A 14966-nucleotide genomic window follows, 5' to 3' on the forward strand; every position below is an offset into this window, starting at 1 on the left:
GAAGCAGAGAGACCAGTTGGGGGATGGCTGCAGTCTCCCCGGGGAGAGATAATAGTTGTTTCGTGCACACGGAGAAAGAGACAATTTGGTAGGTTTGGGGAGGGGACTGGATTTTAGGGAGCTGGGAAGAGGAAGGTGTCCTAGGTCTCCTTGGAGGGTGACTGAGTTCCTAAACCCTAGTGTGGAATTCCTCCCTACCAGGGCGTGGCCCGGGGTTAGGATTTCGGCGTTACCTGGGGGCTTCCCTGTCGCCCCCTGCTGGTTGGTGCTGGAAGCGCCTGTCACGAAAGGAAGTGTGCCACTGACAGGCCCCCACCCCCCACCCCGGCTGAGGGGCTGGGGGAAAGCCCCGGCAGGTGGGAAAATCCCCGCAAACTGCAAGTTGGTTGGGTGGCGTGCATTCCCAGGGTCGTGTGCTGGGCTGCGTCTCTCCTGTCCCCGGGGCCCGTCCGCATTCGTTCTATCCGCCCAGTGATGGGTTCCACCAGTTCCCAGTCTGAGCCACATGGCCTCTGGAAGCCCTGTGGTAGGTCGCGGAAGGAGGTAGATGTCAGCACCGTGGGGCAAGAACCCCCAACTCCATGCCGGATCCCACCGGAGGCAAGGCCCCAGCACCCAAGGGTTGCCTCTAGTTGCCCCACCCCCACCGGGGCCCTCCTTGGCTAGACAGTGGGGGTGGGGAGGCGGGGCGTGTCTCCCGAGAGCAGGGTGTGGCCAGTGGTCCAAATGGTCACTCACTGATGGCCCTCCTATCCCGACCCGGGAGAGATCCCCCTACCCCACACCATGCCGGCGGGCCGGGTGCGCTGAGGTTGCGGAGACCCCGAGACCCTGAGACCGCAGCCCGCTGGCAGAGCTCAGAGCAGACTTGGGGAGGTGCTGCGGCTCTGGGCTGTCAGCGCCCGCCGCCCTCCCGGCTTCACTTCCTCCAGCAGCCCCTGCAGCCCCGGAGGCCCGGGATCCCAGCGGTCCGTGGCCCCGGACGCCGCGCCCTAGCCTCGGCCGCCCTGCCAGGTAAGTCGGTGGGCAATCCCGGCACACCTGGGGAGGGGGCGGCCTTGACCCGACAGTGACTGATCAGGGCAGCGAAGCCCGAGGGCTGGGGCTCCCTGCTCCTTCAGCCCCAAGCCAGGGTCTTGGAGGGGCTCCAGCTTCCACCTGGACTGCCGGACCCCTTCCTCCCGACCGGTGAGGGTCAGGCCCCCAGGATGGGGGCGGGGGCTGAACAGGTAGTTGTTGCTGCTGACGCTTGGCAATGGTGAGCTGGGGGGCCTCCGGGGAGGCAGACTGGGGGGCGGGGGAGATGGTTAGGAACACACCCCGGCTAAACGGTGTGTGGCTTGGGGAGGATGCCCCAGATTGGACAGAAAGATGGTGGCTCACGTTGAAGTAAAAAACCAAAACCAAGCTAATTAACAACAACAAAAAAACCCTGCATGTGGAGGCAGTCAGCCAGATCCCAGCCTCCCCAGCTTCTGTGGGAAAATGCCTCCCCCACCCCCACCTCCAGGTCCCTGAGGGCTGTGGGAGCCTGAAGCTGGACGGGACACAGCCCAAGCCCTGCCACCATCCACCCTCTCTACTTCTGGCCTTTCTTTTCCTTTCCCATGCTCTTCTCTGCTCCCTGCCCCCTTCTGCCACCCAGCTGTCCCCCCACTCACCGCTTGCTCTTATTCCTTCTTCCTGTTCCTACCCACCGGTGGGCACATAGTTTTCCCCCTAACCGCACCCCCCACTGGGGCCCCACGCCTTGCCATGCGGGGGGGACTATGGTTTCCATTCTCCTGTGAAGAGATGCCAAAGCCCCGAGCCCTATCTAGGACCTGAGGTGGGCTTGTCTGTCAGGGGGAGCTTGGGTCTCCAGCGAGGGGTCTCCCTCCCCACTCTGAAGCCCCCACAGACCCAAAAGCACAGAGAGAGGTGGCATCTGACGCCTTCAGAGATGAATCAGACTGAAAACAGGGATGGGCCCCGAGAGATACTGAGAACTGAAGAAGTCATGGTAGCGAGCTGTCTGTGGTTTTGGACCAGGGTCTGCCAACAGCTGACCACCTTGAGGAAGTCAATTCCCCTTTCTGGGCCTTAGTCGTCCTGGTAACAAAATAAGAGGTTTAGTAGACTGGTTTTCCAACCGTTTCTGTGGCAAGAGGTTAAATGACCCGCCTCTAGCCTACAACGGCACTCTTATCTGCTGTGAGTATCGGCCACTAGACAAGATGTGATGTAGAGAAAGGTTCATGCTGTGAACTTGAGAGTTTGTTTTCCTGGATCAGCAGCTGTGGTCTCTCAGATCCCAGGAAGTCCCAGAGGGACAGTCAGGGACAATCTCAACCCTTCCTGTGGGACTGTGTCAACAGGCAGACCTGTTGGGTCCCTGTACTTCCCATGTTCCAAGCTCACACCAGGGACCTCCTTCTCTCTCCTCACCCTCTGCCTGCCTCCCTCACGGCTCATTCCCTATCCCATTGGGCTGACTCGGTGGGTGGGTCTACTTGGACTCAGCTTCTAAACTTCTCTTTTTGCAGGCCTCAGCTGGACCTACCCCTACCCAGGCTGGGAAGAAGAAGGAGCTTCTGACAGCTCTGTCGCCAAGGTTTGAGCCAGACAGAGCAGCCTCCTTGCCCTAGGATGGCCTCGCCCTCCAGCCCTCCGGCTTTCAGGCTCCAGACATGGGATGGAGACCAAGAAGATGGTGGTGAGGCGGACAGAGAAAAGCCTGGCCATGGGGATGGGCCACCCCCCATGGAGTCGCCATTCCAGGGGGAGGACCGGAAGTCCTCCCCTCAGATCAAAGTGAACCTCAAGTACCGCAAACCAGCAGGTGTCAGGTGAGGCATCAAACGGGGGTGGGACTCAGAGCGGCGGGAGGGGGGGGCGGTGTTCACCTCCAGTGGAAGACCCTGAGTCAGATTTGGTGGCCTGGCCCAGCCCCAGTGCCCTTCGGGTATGTGTGTGGTTTGCCCAGTCTCCCCCCTCGGTGTGAAGTCCGATGCATGAGGCTGACAAGGCAGGACCCCGTTAGGAAAGCCCCTTCCTCATCCTTGTGCCTGAAATGGGGCACCAGCCCTTGGCTGCCCAGCCCGGAGACCACCGCTGCCCTCCCCCCGTATCACTGGTGTTGGAAGGCCATGGTCAGATTCAGACCAGTCCAGGAGAGGATGTGCATGAGGCTTCTGGGAGCCGGGGAGCCTCCCTGACAGGCAGAATAGGCCCCGCACTGCCCAGTCTGTGCTCTCGCTGGGCTGCCCTACTCCAAGACGGTGATGCCACCCTGTGACAGGAAGTGTTTTGTCCAAATGGCCAATTCCCCCAGCCGGACTGCCCATAGGGCTCCCTAGTCACCCGCACGGCCCTCTCAGTCATGGTGTAGCCACGTGGCCTGCTGGGGAGATGAGGGTGTGTCTGGCCAGGCCAGGCGGACACCCAACTTCCTGCCGTGGAGGAGACAGGGCCTGGCTCTCTCAGTCGCACAGCTATAGCTTTAACACATGACTGAGCCCAACAATCCCCCATTCATCAGAGTCACCAAAACCTTCCTTGGTGAAGCCAGAACCTGAGACTCTCCAGGGAATCAGAGAGTCCCCCACCTTTGTTTGTCCCTTCATATCTGCTGACCATGGTTCCAGGAGCCCCCAGTATGGGGGGCATCCCCAGGAGGGGTCCCCTGCTCCTTCCCCTTCCCTGTCACCAGAAACTTCTAAATGCTAAAGAGTTATAGCATTTCCCCAAAATGTGGCTTCTCAGTCAAACTCTGGCGAGCATCTCATAGGTTTCAGCGCTGGGCCCCCATGTCTCTGAGAAACCTCTGTCTGCCTAGCCTAGACTCTGCCTGGAGGTTAGCAGTCAGGGTCTGGAGTTAGTTAGACACCCCTCCCCCTCCATGTGAGCCCCGGTTCTGCACATGTGGTCCCATCCCGACCCGGATTCCAGGTCAAGGGCATGACACGTTCCTGTGCTGAAATCCTCCCTCTGGGATCAGGAGCCTGTTGTGAAACTATCAAGTCAACCAGCAAATGATAAGCACCTGATACTGAGACCGACTCCATTTGCTCTGCCTGGAGTCATGGGGGTGCTGGGGGTTAGTGCCCCGGACAGACGGACAGGCCCCTCTCCCTTTCTCGGGCCTCTCAGTGAGTCCTCGGTCTGCCCTGGGAGGAAGAGCTCCTCAGAAAGGCTCCCCCGGGCTCATGAGCCTGCAAGGTGCACACAGGACTCCATGAAAGGGCTCCCCAGAATGGGGGCTTCCCGAGGGGGCCATGGTTCTTCCATAGCACCAGACACAAGTCATATCCCCACAGCCAGCCGGACCCAAACCGCTTTGACCGTGATCGGCTCTTCAGCGCGGTTGCCCGGGGTGTCCCCAAGGATCTGGCTGGGTTACCAGAGTACCTGTCCCGGACCAGCAAGTACCTCACCGACCCAGAGTACACAGGTAGGTCTGCCCTGCAGGCCAGAACCCCTGTGCCCTGACCGCTGTGCTGAGACTTGGCAGACGGGTTGGCCTTGGCCTTGATCAAGAGCCAAGGGGCAGTTCTCAGCAACCCTCCAGCCTGAAAGCCTTGTTTTGGTCTTGGCTGTGCCTCCCATGTCCACCCACCCCACGGGCTCCTGGTCTACCTCTGCCGTCCTCAGCCCATTTCATTGGCCAAATGGATACTCACAGGCTTCCGCGGTACATTGTTTTCTTTTTCTTTTCTTTTTGTATAACAGCGTTGTTGAGGTGTAATACACATACCATACACTTGACCCATCTCAGAACATTTTTTGCCCCAGATCAAAGTATCTTGATCATTTGGTCTGGTTAGAAAAACAAGATTTGTGTATTCTAGAAGATTCAGGTAGTAATGGCATGAGGGTAAAAGAGAAGGATATCCCGCATCCACGTTAATGATTTGACGTCTGTCTTTTCAAAGTGTTTAAATATATTAGGTACATACTTACGTGATGGATCGTGCCATATGCTACATCTCCAAATTTCCACTTCAGTACACAGATCTCTAAGTCAGTCACTTTTTCAACCACAGAGGTTTCCATTGTGTACATTTACCACAGTTTAGTTAATGAATTCCTTAATGATGGCCATTTAAGGTTGTGTGTCGTTTTTGGCCTTCACATACTCTGTGCCAGGCCCTCTGGGTGCTAAAAATTCTATATATAAGGTTGGGCCCTTAGAACAACCCTGGAATAGTCCCATTTTACAACCAGGAAAACTGAGGTTAAGAAAGGCCGTGTGACCTGCCCAAGGAGAGAGCCATTAAGGGGTAGAGCCACCTAACGTTGCTCTGAATGGTCTGTGTATACTGTGTTGCACGTACAACAAATTATGTCTTAGAAACTTATCTTTGAGACAGAAATTAAGTCATATCTGTCGGTATTTTATTTATTTATTTATTTTAAAAGATTTTCTTTATTTATTTGACAGAGAAAGACAGTTAGAGAGGGAGCACAAGCAGGGGGAGTGAGAGAGGGAGAAGCAGGTTTCCTGCTGAGCAGGGAGCCTGATGCAGGGCTTGATCCCACCACCCTGGCTGGGATTCGGCAGCCGCTTAACGACTGAGCCACCCAGGCGCCCCCTGTTGGATACCTGTTGGCTCAAGACTTACTAACCCTCCAGCATGACTCTGGTTCCACCAGCCCTGTGTGGCAATCTTTTTTTATCCCCCTGCGTGGGCTCCCTGTGCAGGCTCGTGGGCAGCCCAGTGACTCTCCACCTGAGCACTCTGGTGCCCCTTCCCCTCTCCTTCTCCCACAGAGGGCTCCACGGGCAAGACGTGCCTGATGAAGGCCGTGTTGAACCTTCGGGATGGAGCCAATGCCTGCATCCTGCCCTTGCTCCAGATCGACCGGGACTCTGGCAATCCCCAGCCCCTGGTCAACGCCCAATGCACAGATGAGTACTACCGAGGCCACAGTGCCCTGCACATTGCCATCGAGAAGAGGAGCCTGCAATGTGTGCAGCTCTTGGTGGAGAATGGGGCCAATGTACATGCCCGGGCCTGTGGCCACTTCTTCCAGAAAAAGAGCCAGGGGACTTGCTTCTACTTTGGTGAGGAGACTTTCTTGGATAAATTGAGGGGCAGAGGTGATTAAGGCTATGTCCAAGGTCACCTGGGTAATGTGTGTCAGAGCTGGCCCTTCAACCCAGATCCGTCTGATCCCAAGGACTCATGCTTCTAATCACTGGACTGCCTGCAAAAGCAGTTTGTCTTAGGAGATGTTTTAGCAAGGAAGCTCCCCACACATCCACACCCAGACCAGGGGGAGGGGAAGGGGCTGGCAGAACTGGTGTGTGGGAAACCTGACCAGACAGGGTTATTTTATTTTATTTTATTTTTAAAGATTTTATTTATTTTTATTTGAGAGAGACAGTGAGAGAGAGCATGAGAGGGTAGAAGGTCAGAGGGAGAAGCAGACTCCCCATGGAGCTGGGAGCCTAATGCAGGACTCGATCCCAGGACTCCAGGATCATGACCTGAGCGGAAGGCAGCCACCCAACAGCTAAGCCACCCAGGTGTCCTGTATTTTAATTTTTTAAAGATTTATTCATTTTAGAGAGAGTGAGCAAGTGAGCATGGCGGGGGAGCGGCAAAAAGAGAGAGAGAGAGAGAGTCTTTAGCACACTCCACAGTGAATGTGGAGCCCGGCCCGAGGCTCGATCTCACGACCCTGAGATCACCACCTGAGCCAAAAGCTCAGCCGACTGCACCACCTAGGCGCTCCATGTTCTGCTCCTTTAGATGGTAAAGAGTTATGGTTGCCACTCCCTTGGGTCAAGAGCTGGACAGGGCCACCTTCACCAGTGGAAAAGGCATAGCTGCCCTCCACGGTGCCTGGGACCGTCTTCCCTCATAGTACAGACCTGGGAGGGCCTGGGATCCTAAGGCAGCGTTCCCTCCTCTCCTGTGGGTGGCTGTCTCTCCTGAAGGAGGTCTGGCCTTCTGTCTTAGGAGCATGAGGAGTAGACAGGTGGAAGCTGGGAGGCCTGAGGCTCAAGCTGCCCCCCCTTGGCCCCCAGGCGAGCTGCCACTCTCCCTGGCCGCGTGCACCAACCAGTGGGAGGTGGTGACCTACCTGCTAAAAAATGAGCATCAGCCCGCCAGCCTGCAGGCGGCCGACTCCCTCGGCAACACGGTGCTGCACGCCTTGGTGATGATCGCAGACAACTCAACCGAGAACAGCGCCCTGGTGATCGACATGTATGACAGGCTTCTCCGTGAGGGGGCCCACCTCTGCCCCACAGTGCAGCTCGAGGACATCCCCAATCTGCAGGGACTCACGCCCCTAAAACTGGCTGCCAAGGAGGGCAAAATCGAGGTGAGTACCTAGCTAGTCCCCATTCCTTCCACACCTTTCCAGGAAGCAACAGGACTTATTCTGAATTTTCTGCAGAAAGAGCCAGGAGTGGTCTTCTATATAGATCACTGGTCTCCCCACTTTTTTTTTTTAATTTTTTTTTTAAATTTTTTTTTTTAAAGATTTTATTTATTTATTTGAGAGAGAGACAGTTTGAGAGAGCATGAGTGAGGAGAAGGTCAGAGAGAGAAGCAGACTCCCCGTGGAGCTGGCAGCCCCATGCGGGACTCGATCCCAGGACTCTGGGAACATGACCTGAGCCAAAGGCAGTCATCCAACCAACTGAGCCACCCAGGCGTCCCTTTTTTTTTTTTTTTTTAATTTGATTGATTTATTTGAGAGAGGGAGACAATGCACACAAGAGGAAGAGGGAGAAGCCGACTCCCTGCTAAGCAGGGAACCCCACACGGGGCTCGATCCTGGGACTCTGAGATCATGACCTGAACCGAAGGCAGACATTTAACCGACTGAACCATCCAGGCACCCCAGGGTCCCCACTTTTTGATTTAACTCTCCTTAAGAACATGTTCAAGACACACCTCTAATATATGTGTGTTTATTGATGAATTATATATGAACTACTGAACTGATAAATTACATTATAAAACACTGGGATTTTTAAATCATTTGGGTTTCTCGATGAGGAGACAGTCTTTTGATATTCTTTGCCTCTTGTGTGATTAGATTTGCTATTAGGTTTTCTTCATATTGATTCATATTAAAGTGTCCTTTATAATGAATGCATTAGTATTTTGTTTTCTATAACAGCTGTAAATGTTTCTCCTGGTTTGTTAGTAAAAACATTTCTTTTTTTCTTTTTTAAAGATTTATTTACTTAAGAAAAAGAGAGCAGTGGGTAGGGGCAGAGGGAGAGGGAGAGAGAGAATCTCAAGCAGATTCCTTGCTGCTGCTGAACACAGAGCCAGAAGCAGGGCTTGATCCCAGGACCCTGAGATCATGACCAGAGCCGAAACCAAAAGCTGGCCACTTAACCAACGGAGACACCCAAGCACCCCATAAAAGCATTTATTTTCTTTCTTTCTTTCTTTCTTTCTTTCTTTCTTTTTTAAAGATTTTATTTATTTATTTGTCAGAGAGATAGAGAGAGTTCAGAGAGGCAGAGAGGCAGGCAGAGGGAGAAGCAGGCTCCCCATGGAGCAAGAAGCCCGATGTGGGGCTCTGGGACGCTGGGATCATGACCTGAGCCGAAGGCAGCCGCTCAACCGACTGAGCCACCCAGGTGCCCCATAAAAGCATTTCTTTTTTTTTTTTTTTTTAAGATTTTATTTATTTATTTGACAGATCACAAGTAGGCAGAGAGGCAGAGAGAGAGAGGAGGAAGCAGGCTCCCCATTAAGCAGAGAGCCCAATGAGGGGCTCGATCCCAGGACCTTGAGATCATGACCTGAGCCGAAGGCAGAGGCTTTAACCCACTGAGCCACCCAGGCGCCCCCATAAAAGCATTTCTTTTGAGATTTTTGCCCTGCAGAATTTTTACATTTTCCTATATATATACAATTCTAATTATCTTCTCCTTTAAAATTCCTTGGTTTTGATACTGTTTAATACCTTCTATAAGGCTGTGTGTGTGTATATACACACATATATACATGTATATATATAAAAGCTTGTGTGTGTCCGTATACATATATATTCTGTATCCATATTTTCCTCCAGACTTTGCAGTTTTATTTTTAATACCTAAAACTGATTTGTCTGGAAGTTATTTTGGTACAAAAAGGAAGCATGACTCAGCTCTACTTTTTTTTCAAATGACAACCAGTAGGTTGTCTGAGCCTAATTATCAGCGGGGCTTCACGGTGGGCAACCTGTTCCTTTTACACAGGGCCCCATGCTTCGAACACAGGCCTTTTTAAGGGTTAAGATTAAAAAAACATAAATGGAAGTTTTACTATTTTATTCCCCAAGATTCCTGGGGAACCTGGGTTCCAAAGGGAACCTCCCTTTGTTGTCCAGATGCATGGCTGGGTGGCCTTTCCTTTCCCCATTCTTCATTTGTAAAATCAAGTTGCTTTTCTATCTCTCTTTTTTTAAAAGATTTTTATTTATTTGAGAAAGAGAAAATGAGCAAGGGGGAGGGGCAGAGGGAAAGGGAGAAGCAGACTCCTCGTTGAACAGGGAGCCTGATGCGGGACTCAATCCCAGGACCCTGAGATCATCACTTGAGCCAAACTTCAGACGTCCAGCCGACTGAGCCATCGAGGTGCCTGGCTTCTTCTTTTTTAAGTGATCGCTACACCCAGCCTGGGGCTCGAACTCATGACCCTGAGATCAAAGGCCACATGCTTCACCAACTGACTCAGCCAGGCACGCCAAAACCAAATTGCTTCTTAACCTGTTCGACTTAGGGATGCTTTCTAGTATGTTGGAAGCTCTGAGCTCTGATCACAGAAGTGTACACATCTGTGTAGCTCAGATCTCAGGGGGCCTCCAGGAGCCCTGGGCTGGGGGTCCCTCTGCCAGTAGGGAGTCCAGGAAAGAGGCCTCGGGACAGGAGTGGGGAAGGAAGAGCCAGGTTCCCTGAGACCTGGACATATGTGAGTGGATGGGAGTGTTTATATCATGGCTGAGCATGTGGGATGTGTGAGCAATCATACGCACAAGGACCTGTGTGTCCGGGTGTGTGCGTGTGTCTGCGTGCAGCTCTGCAGGTGGGGGGCAGCTCTGTGGGGTGCTGAGTGTTTCCCAGCCACCCCTTCTCCCTACCCAAGGTCAGTGCTAGGAGGTAGCCATGCAGGCCAAGCTCATGTGCCCCTACCCCCACTGCAGATTTTCAGGCACATCTTGCAGCGGGAGTTCCCAGAGCCGTGCCAGTCACTTTCCCGCAAGTTTACGGAGTGGTGCTACGGGCCAGTCCGGGTGTCATTGTATGACCTGGCCTCTGTGGACAGCTGGGAGGAGAACTCAGTGCTGGAGATCATCGCCTTTCATTGCAGAAGCCCGGTGAGCCCAGGGGGGCAGAGGTGTGCCTAAGGGGACCTGGCCCAGCTCCCTGCAAGGTCCACACGTCAGCGCTGCCTGGGGGACCAAAGCTGCCCTGGGACTGTGCCACTGGGGATGTGCCCCCCCCCCCCGCAAATGCTCCTTCCACACCCTAGTCCCACCTGACCTGCGGAGCAGGCTGGGGGCCTGGGGGCAACCACAGGCGGCCTGTTTACTGGCCCCTGCTTGGGGCTGGAGGATGAGGCGCTCGGTCAACCCACAGCCATGTGGGTGGGGTGGAGGTCGGTGGGGAGGGCTCATTTGCCCCCCAACCTCTCCTCCATTTCCCTCAGCCCTTACATTGAGCCTGACCTGAGCCTGACCCTTGCTCTTGCATTCCCATTCCCAGGACCGGCACCGAATGGTGATTTTAGAGCCACTGAACAAGCTGTTGCAGGCGAAGTGGGATCTGCTAATCCCCAAATTCTTCTTCAACTTCCTGTGTTACTTGATCTACACGGTCCTCTTCACCTTAGTTGCCTACCACCAGCCAGCCCTGGAGAAGGCAAGGCCCAGGAGGGGCACATTCTGGGGGAGGCCTCCTGGGAGCGACCCTGGAGGATGAGGGTGGAGGGTGGGGTGGCTAGATCCGTCTGCAGATCCTCCCACCGAGGCTGTGACGGCTTGAGTGACAAGCCTGAGCTCGGCCTCAGCGGGTAACGGACGGAAGCCCGCACCGTGAGGAAAACAAGGATACTGGCCCAGGGCTCGCCATATGCGAGTGGGTATTCTAAGGAAGTGACTTGCGTTAACTGACTTAATCATTGCTCACAACAACCCTCAGAGGTGGCAGCTGTTACCATCTCCAGTTTATAGTTGAGGGAAGGGACGCACAGAGAGGTGAAGTAACTTACCCAGGGTCACACAGGCTGTTAAGTGCGGGGCGTGGGATTTGAACCTGGGCAGTCTGGCGCCAGACCCCACCCTCAAAACCAACCATGTCAGTGTGTCTCTGTGACAGGCTAGAATCCGGGGTGGGGGAGGGGGTCCTGCCGCTGAACCTGTGCTCCTTGTGCTGCTCTGCGTGGTCTCTCCCCAGCTTGTGCTCAGATCCAGCCCTCAGCTGAGAGTCTCCCTGTTGGCAGGGGACTCCAGGCCCCAGGTCCTACCAGACTGTCTCCTCTGCAGGCCTTCTTCCCCGGGGAAGTGACTGCTGGAGACTCCCTGTTGCTGCTTGGCCACATCCTGATTCTGCTTGGGGGCATCTACATCCTCGCAGGCCAGGTGAGGGCTCTTCCCATTCACCGCCCCCCCCAACCCGAGCCCCCACCCCATGACTCTGCAACTCTATGGGCTCCCGGACCACCCAGAAGCAAATGTAGAATCCCACTAGGAGGGGCCTTCCAGGGAGTTAACCACAATCCCTTCATTCCCTGAAAACCACAGAAACCGAATCCTCTACCCAGTCCGGGCCCCCACCAGCCTCAGGGCAGCTGAGGGCCTCAGGTTCTGGGGCTGGCAGCTCCCTGCTGCGCTTTCTGCACATGGCCTCTGTGATTCCTCAGGCCCTGCCAACTCTGCTGCTCCCCAAAGAATGGAGCTGGAAGCCCCCGCCCCTAGGTCCCTTAGCTGGGCCGTTCCTTCCTCACGTGGGAACCACAGACAGGATGGGGCAGGCAGGCTCAGGTCGACTCCCCCAGCAAGGCCTTTTGAGGAGAAACTGAGCCTCAGAGTGGGCAGAACTTGGGGACCAGATCCAGGTGGGCTGGCATCCAGCAGGGTCCCTGAGAGACCGGGAAGGGGAGGAGAGGGAGCTGTTCCCCTCACCAGGAGTAGTGAGCAAGTTCTTCATCAGGATCCATGGGGAGCTCAGAGGCCCCTGGCATTGTCTGGGAGTCTGGGCGGGGGGCAGGGGGGGGGGCACACGTTCTGGAAACAGGCTTCAAAGCTCTCTCAGCTATCAGCAGGACTCATGAGTTCCACAACCCCCAGAGTCCAAGAGGCTGCTTGAGCCCCTGAGGTGGCAGAACCAGGCTCACAGGCTGGGGGCACAGTGGGGAGCCTGGGCTAAGGCCCCCCCCAGTGAGGCAGCAGGGCTGCTCGGTGCTCAGTGGCCTGGGGAGCAAACTTCACACCCCCTGTGCCCCTTTTCCCACAGCTGTGGTATTTCTGGAGGCGCCGTCTCTTCATCTGGATCTCCTTCGTGGACAGCTACTTTGAGCTGCTGTTGTACGTGGGCCCTCCATCCCCTCCCCTGTCTCAGGCCCGGAGAGGCTGGTGTGGCAGAAGGGCTCCAGGCTGGCTTGAGAGGAGGGGACCCGGCATCAGGGAGTGCCAGGGGCCCAGGACCAAAGCGCAGGCTGTCTGGCCTGGGGCTCCAGTGCCCTCCCGCTCCCATCCCTGAGAGTTCCCCATACTGAGCGCTTGCTCTGCACCTGATGGGGTCCGGTCCCAGACAGACAGAGGCCTTCCCATCCATCAGGAGGTGGCGGGAGAAGCAGCAGTGGTCAGCGCTGGCCAGTGGGGGTCAGGGGGAGCCTAGCCAGGGGTCAGCCTGCAAACTGACCCAGATTCTGTCCCTGCACAGCCTGGTCCAGGCCCTGCTCACGGTGCTGTCCCAGGTGCTGTGCTTCCTGGCCGTGGAGTGGTACCTGCCCCTGCTTGTGTCCTCGCTGGTGCTGGGCTGGCTCAACCTGCTTTACTATACACGTGGCTTGCAACACACGGGCATCTACAGTGTCATGATCCAGAAGGTGAGAGACGGGGGTGGCCCTGGAGTAGCCTGAGCAGACAAAGCTGGGCACCCCTCCAGCAGGACTCCTCTGGGCTTCAGTGGACAGGTACCCTCCTCCACAGCTCACCTGGCCAGGCGCTCTCGGAGTGCAAGCCGGAACATGAGTGTGCAGGCACCTGCCCTCAGGGGTCAGAGCTCTGCACGGGTAAGTAGACATGTGACCCCCAGGGAGGACGTGCATCTTTGCACAGCCCAGGGGCAGACGCGGTGCACAGGAGCTCGTCTGCATGCCTGTGTCCTGGAACATCTGGGCCCGTGGACTTTTCTGCATCCATTTACGTAATCAGCAAAAGTTTGGGAAGTGTGTCCTGTGGGCCAGGCCCTGTTCTAAAGCATTGGAATATGCTCCTTTGGTCGCTAACAAAATGGGCAACTCATCAGTCCTGCTGCAGGGCACATTGTGGTAGGGGAAGTGAAAACACTCAGAGAGACAGATGAGATTACACATTGCTCTATGGTTTTGGGAGGTTTTTTGAGAGGGACACTGAATGGGAGGGGGCAGAGGGAGAGAGAGAATCTTAAGCAGACTGGGGGCTCGATCTCATGACCCTGAGATGAAATCCAGAGTTGGACACCTAACTGACTGAGCCGTCCAGGCACCCCTGATTAGATTTCTTTCTTTTCTTTCTTTCTTTCTTTTTTTTTTTTTTAAAGATTATGTATTTATTTATTTGACACAGAGAGAGAGAGCACAAGTAGGCAGAGAGGCAGGCTTAGAGACAGGGAGAAGCAGGCTCCCTGCTGAGCAGAAAGCCCGATTTGGGGCTTGATCCCAGGACCCTGAGAACATGGACCAGAGCCAAAGGCAGAGGCTTAACTCACTGAGCCACCCAGGCGCCCCCTGATTAGGTTTCTTTAAAGACTGGTCTACTCCATGTGGCTCCTTGAGGCCTCGTGTAGGCACACCTTTGTGTGTGTGGGTGGTGTGGGCTGAGGCAGGGGTCAGGGGTCGGGCCCGACGGCCCACACACCCCTCCCCCGGCTCCTGGATGCACTTGTGTGTTCTAGGTCATCCTGCGGGACCTGCTCCGCTTCCTGCTCGTTTATTTAGTCTTCCTTTTTGGCTTCGCTGTAGGTAAAGGCGCCCCTCTAGCCCCTGCCCAGCCCTTGCCCGGTCCGTATGCCCTGGAGGCTGCCCCCGGCCTCCCCAGGCTGAGGATCCCTCCTTCCTCCCTCCTGCAGCCCTGGTGAGCCTGAGCCGGGAAGCCCAGGACCCCAGGGGCCCCAGGGGCCCCAATGTCACGGAGGCAGCAGCACAGCCTGGGGCAGGAGGGACAGAGGAGGAGGGCAGCTCCACCCCATACAGCGGCATCCTGGACGCTTCCTTGGAGCTGTTCAAGTTCACGATCGGCATGGGTGAGCTGGCCTTCCAGGACCAGCTGCGCTTCCGCGGGGTCGTGCTCCTGCTGCTGCTGGCCTACGTGCTGCTGACCTACATCCTGCTGCTCAACATGCTCATCGCCCTCATGAGCGAGACCGTCAACAGTGTTGCCTCCGACAGCTGGAGCATCTGGAAGCTGCAGGTGCTGAGGGCGGCTCCCCTCCCCCACGATCTGCAGTCTGGGCCCCCCTCACCTACGCTTTCCTTCCAGGGGCTATTGTGAGGATCGAGAAAGCTCACAGATCTAGAGCCCTTGGGATGGTGCCTGGCACCTAGTGGGGGCTCCGTATGTTTTTTTTTTTTTTTTTTTAAGATTTTATTTTTATTTGTCAGAGAGAGAGACGGAGAGCGAGCATAGGCAGACAGAGTGGTAGGCAGAGACAGAGGGAGAAGCAGGCTCCCTGCCTAGCAAGGAGCCCGATGTGGGACTCGATCCCAGGATGCTGGGATCATGACCTGAGCCGAAGGCAGCTGCTTAACCAACTGAGCCACCCG

The 14966-nt window shown here is 55.5% G+C and overlaps 1 protein-coding gene across 1 annotated transcript in view; it reads left to right on the top strand.

Annotated features, from left to right (window-relative positions):
* The first annotated feature begins 420 nt into the window (after nucleotides 1-420).
* Nucleotides 421-14966, top strand: part of TRPV2 (transient receptor potential cation channel subfamily V member 2) — an 18369-nt gene continuing 3823 nt past the window's right edge. The window contains exons 1-12 of the mRNA XM_059378674.1: nucleotides 421-1014; nucleotides 2526-2828; nucleotides 4299-4432; nucleotides 5753-6046; nucleotides 7016-7314; nucleotides 10144-10317; nucleotides 10706-10861; nucleotides 11485-11580; nucleotides 12455-12525; nucleotides 12884-13049; nucleotides 14099-14165; nucleotides 14273-14613. Coding sequence (XP_059234657.1) covers nucleotides 2629-2828; nucleotides 4299-4432; nucleotides 5753-6046; nucleotides 7016-7314; nucleotides 10144-10317; nucleotides 10706-10861; nucleotides 11485-11580; nucleotides 12455-12525; nucleotides 12884-13049; nucleotides 14099-14165; nucleotides 14273-14613 — 1998 coding nt within the window. The 5' untranslated portion in view covers nucleotides 421-1014; nucleotides 2526-2628. The remainder of the gene's footprint in view (nucleotides 1015-2525; nucleotides 2829-4298; nucleotides 4433-5752; nucleotides 6047-7015; nucleotides 7315-10143; nucleotides 10318-10705; nucleotides 10862-11484; nucleotides 11581-12454; nucleotides 12526-12883; nucleotides 13050-14098; nucleotides 14166-14272; nucleotides 14614-14966) is intronic.

The sequence above is a fragment of the Mustela nigripes genome, chromosome 16, assembly GCF_022355385.1.
Source record: "Mustela nigripes isolate SB6536 chromosome 16, MUSNIG.SB6536, whole genome shotgun sequence".
In the NCBI taxonomy this organism is placed as follows: domain Eukaryota; kingdom Metazoa; phylum Chordata; class Mammalia; order Carnivora; family Mustelidae; genus Mustela; species Mustela nigripes.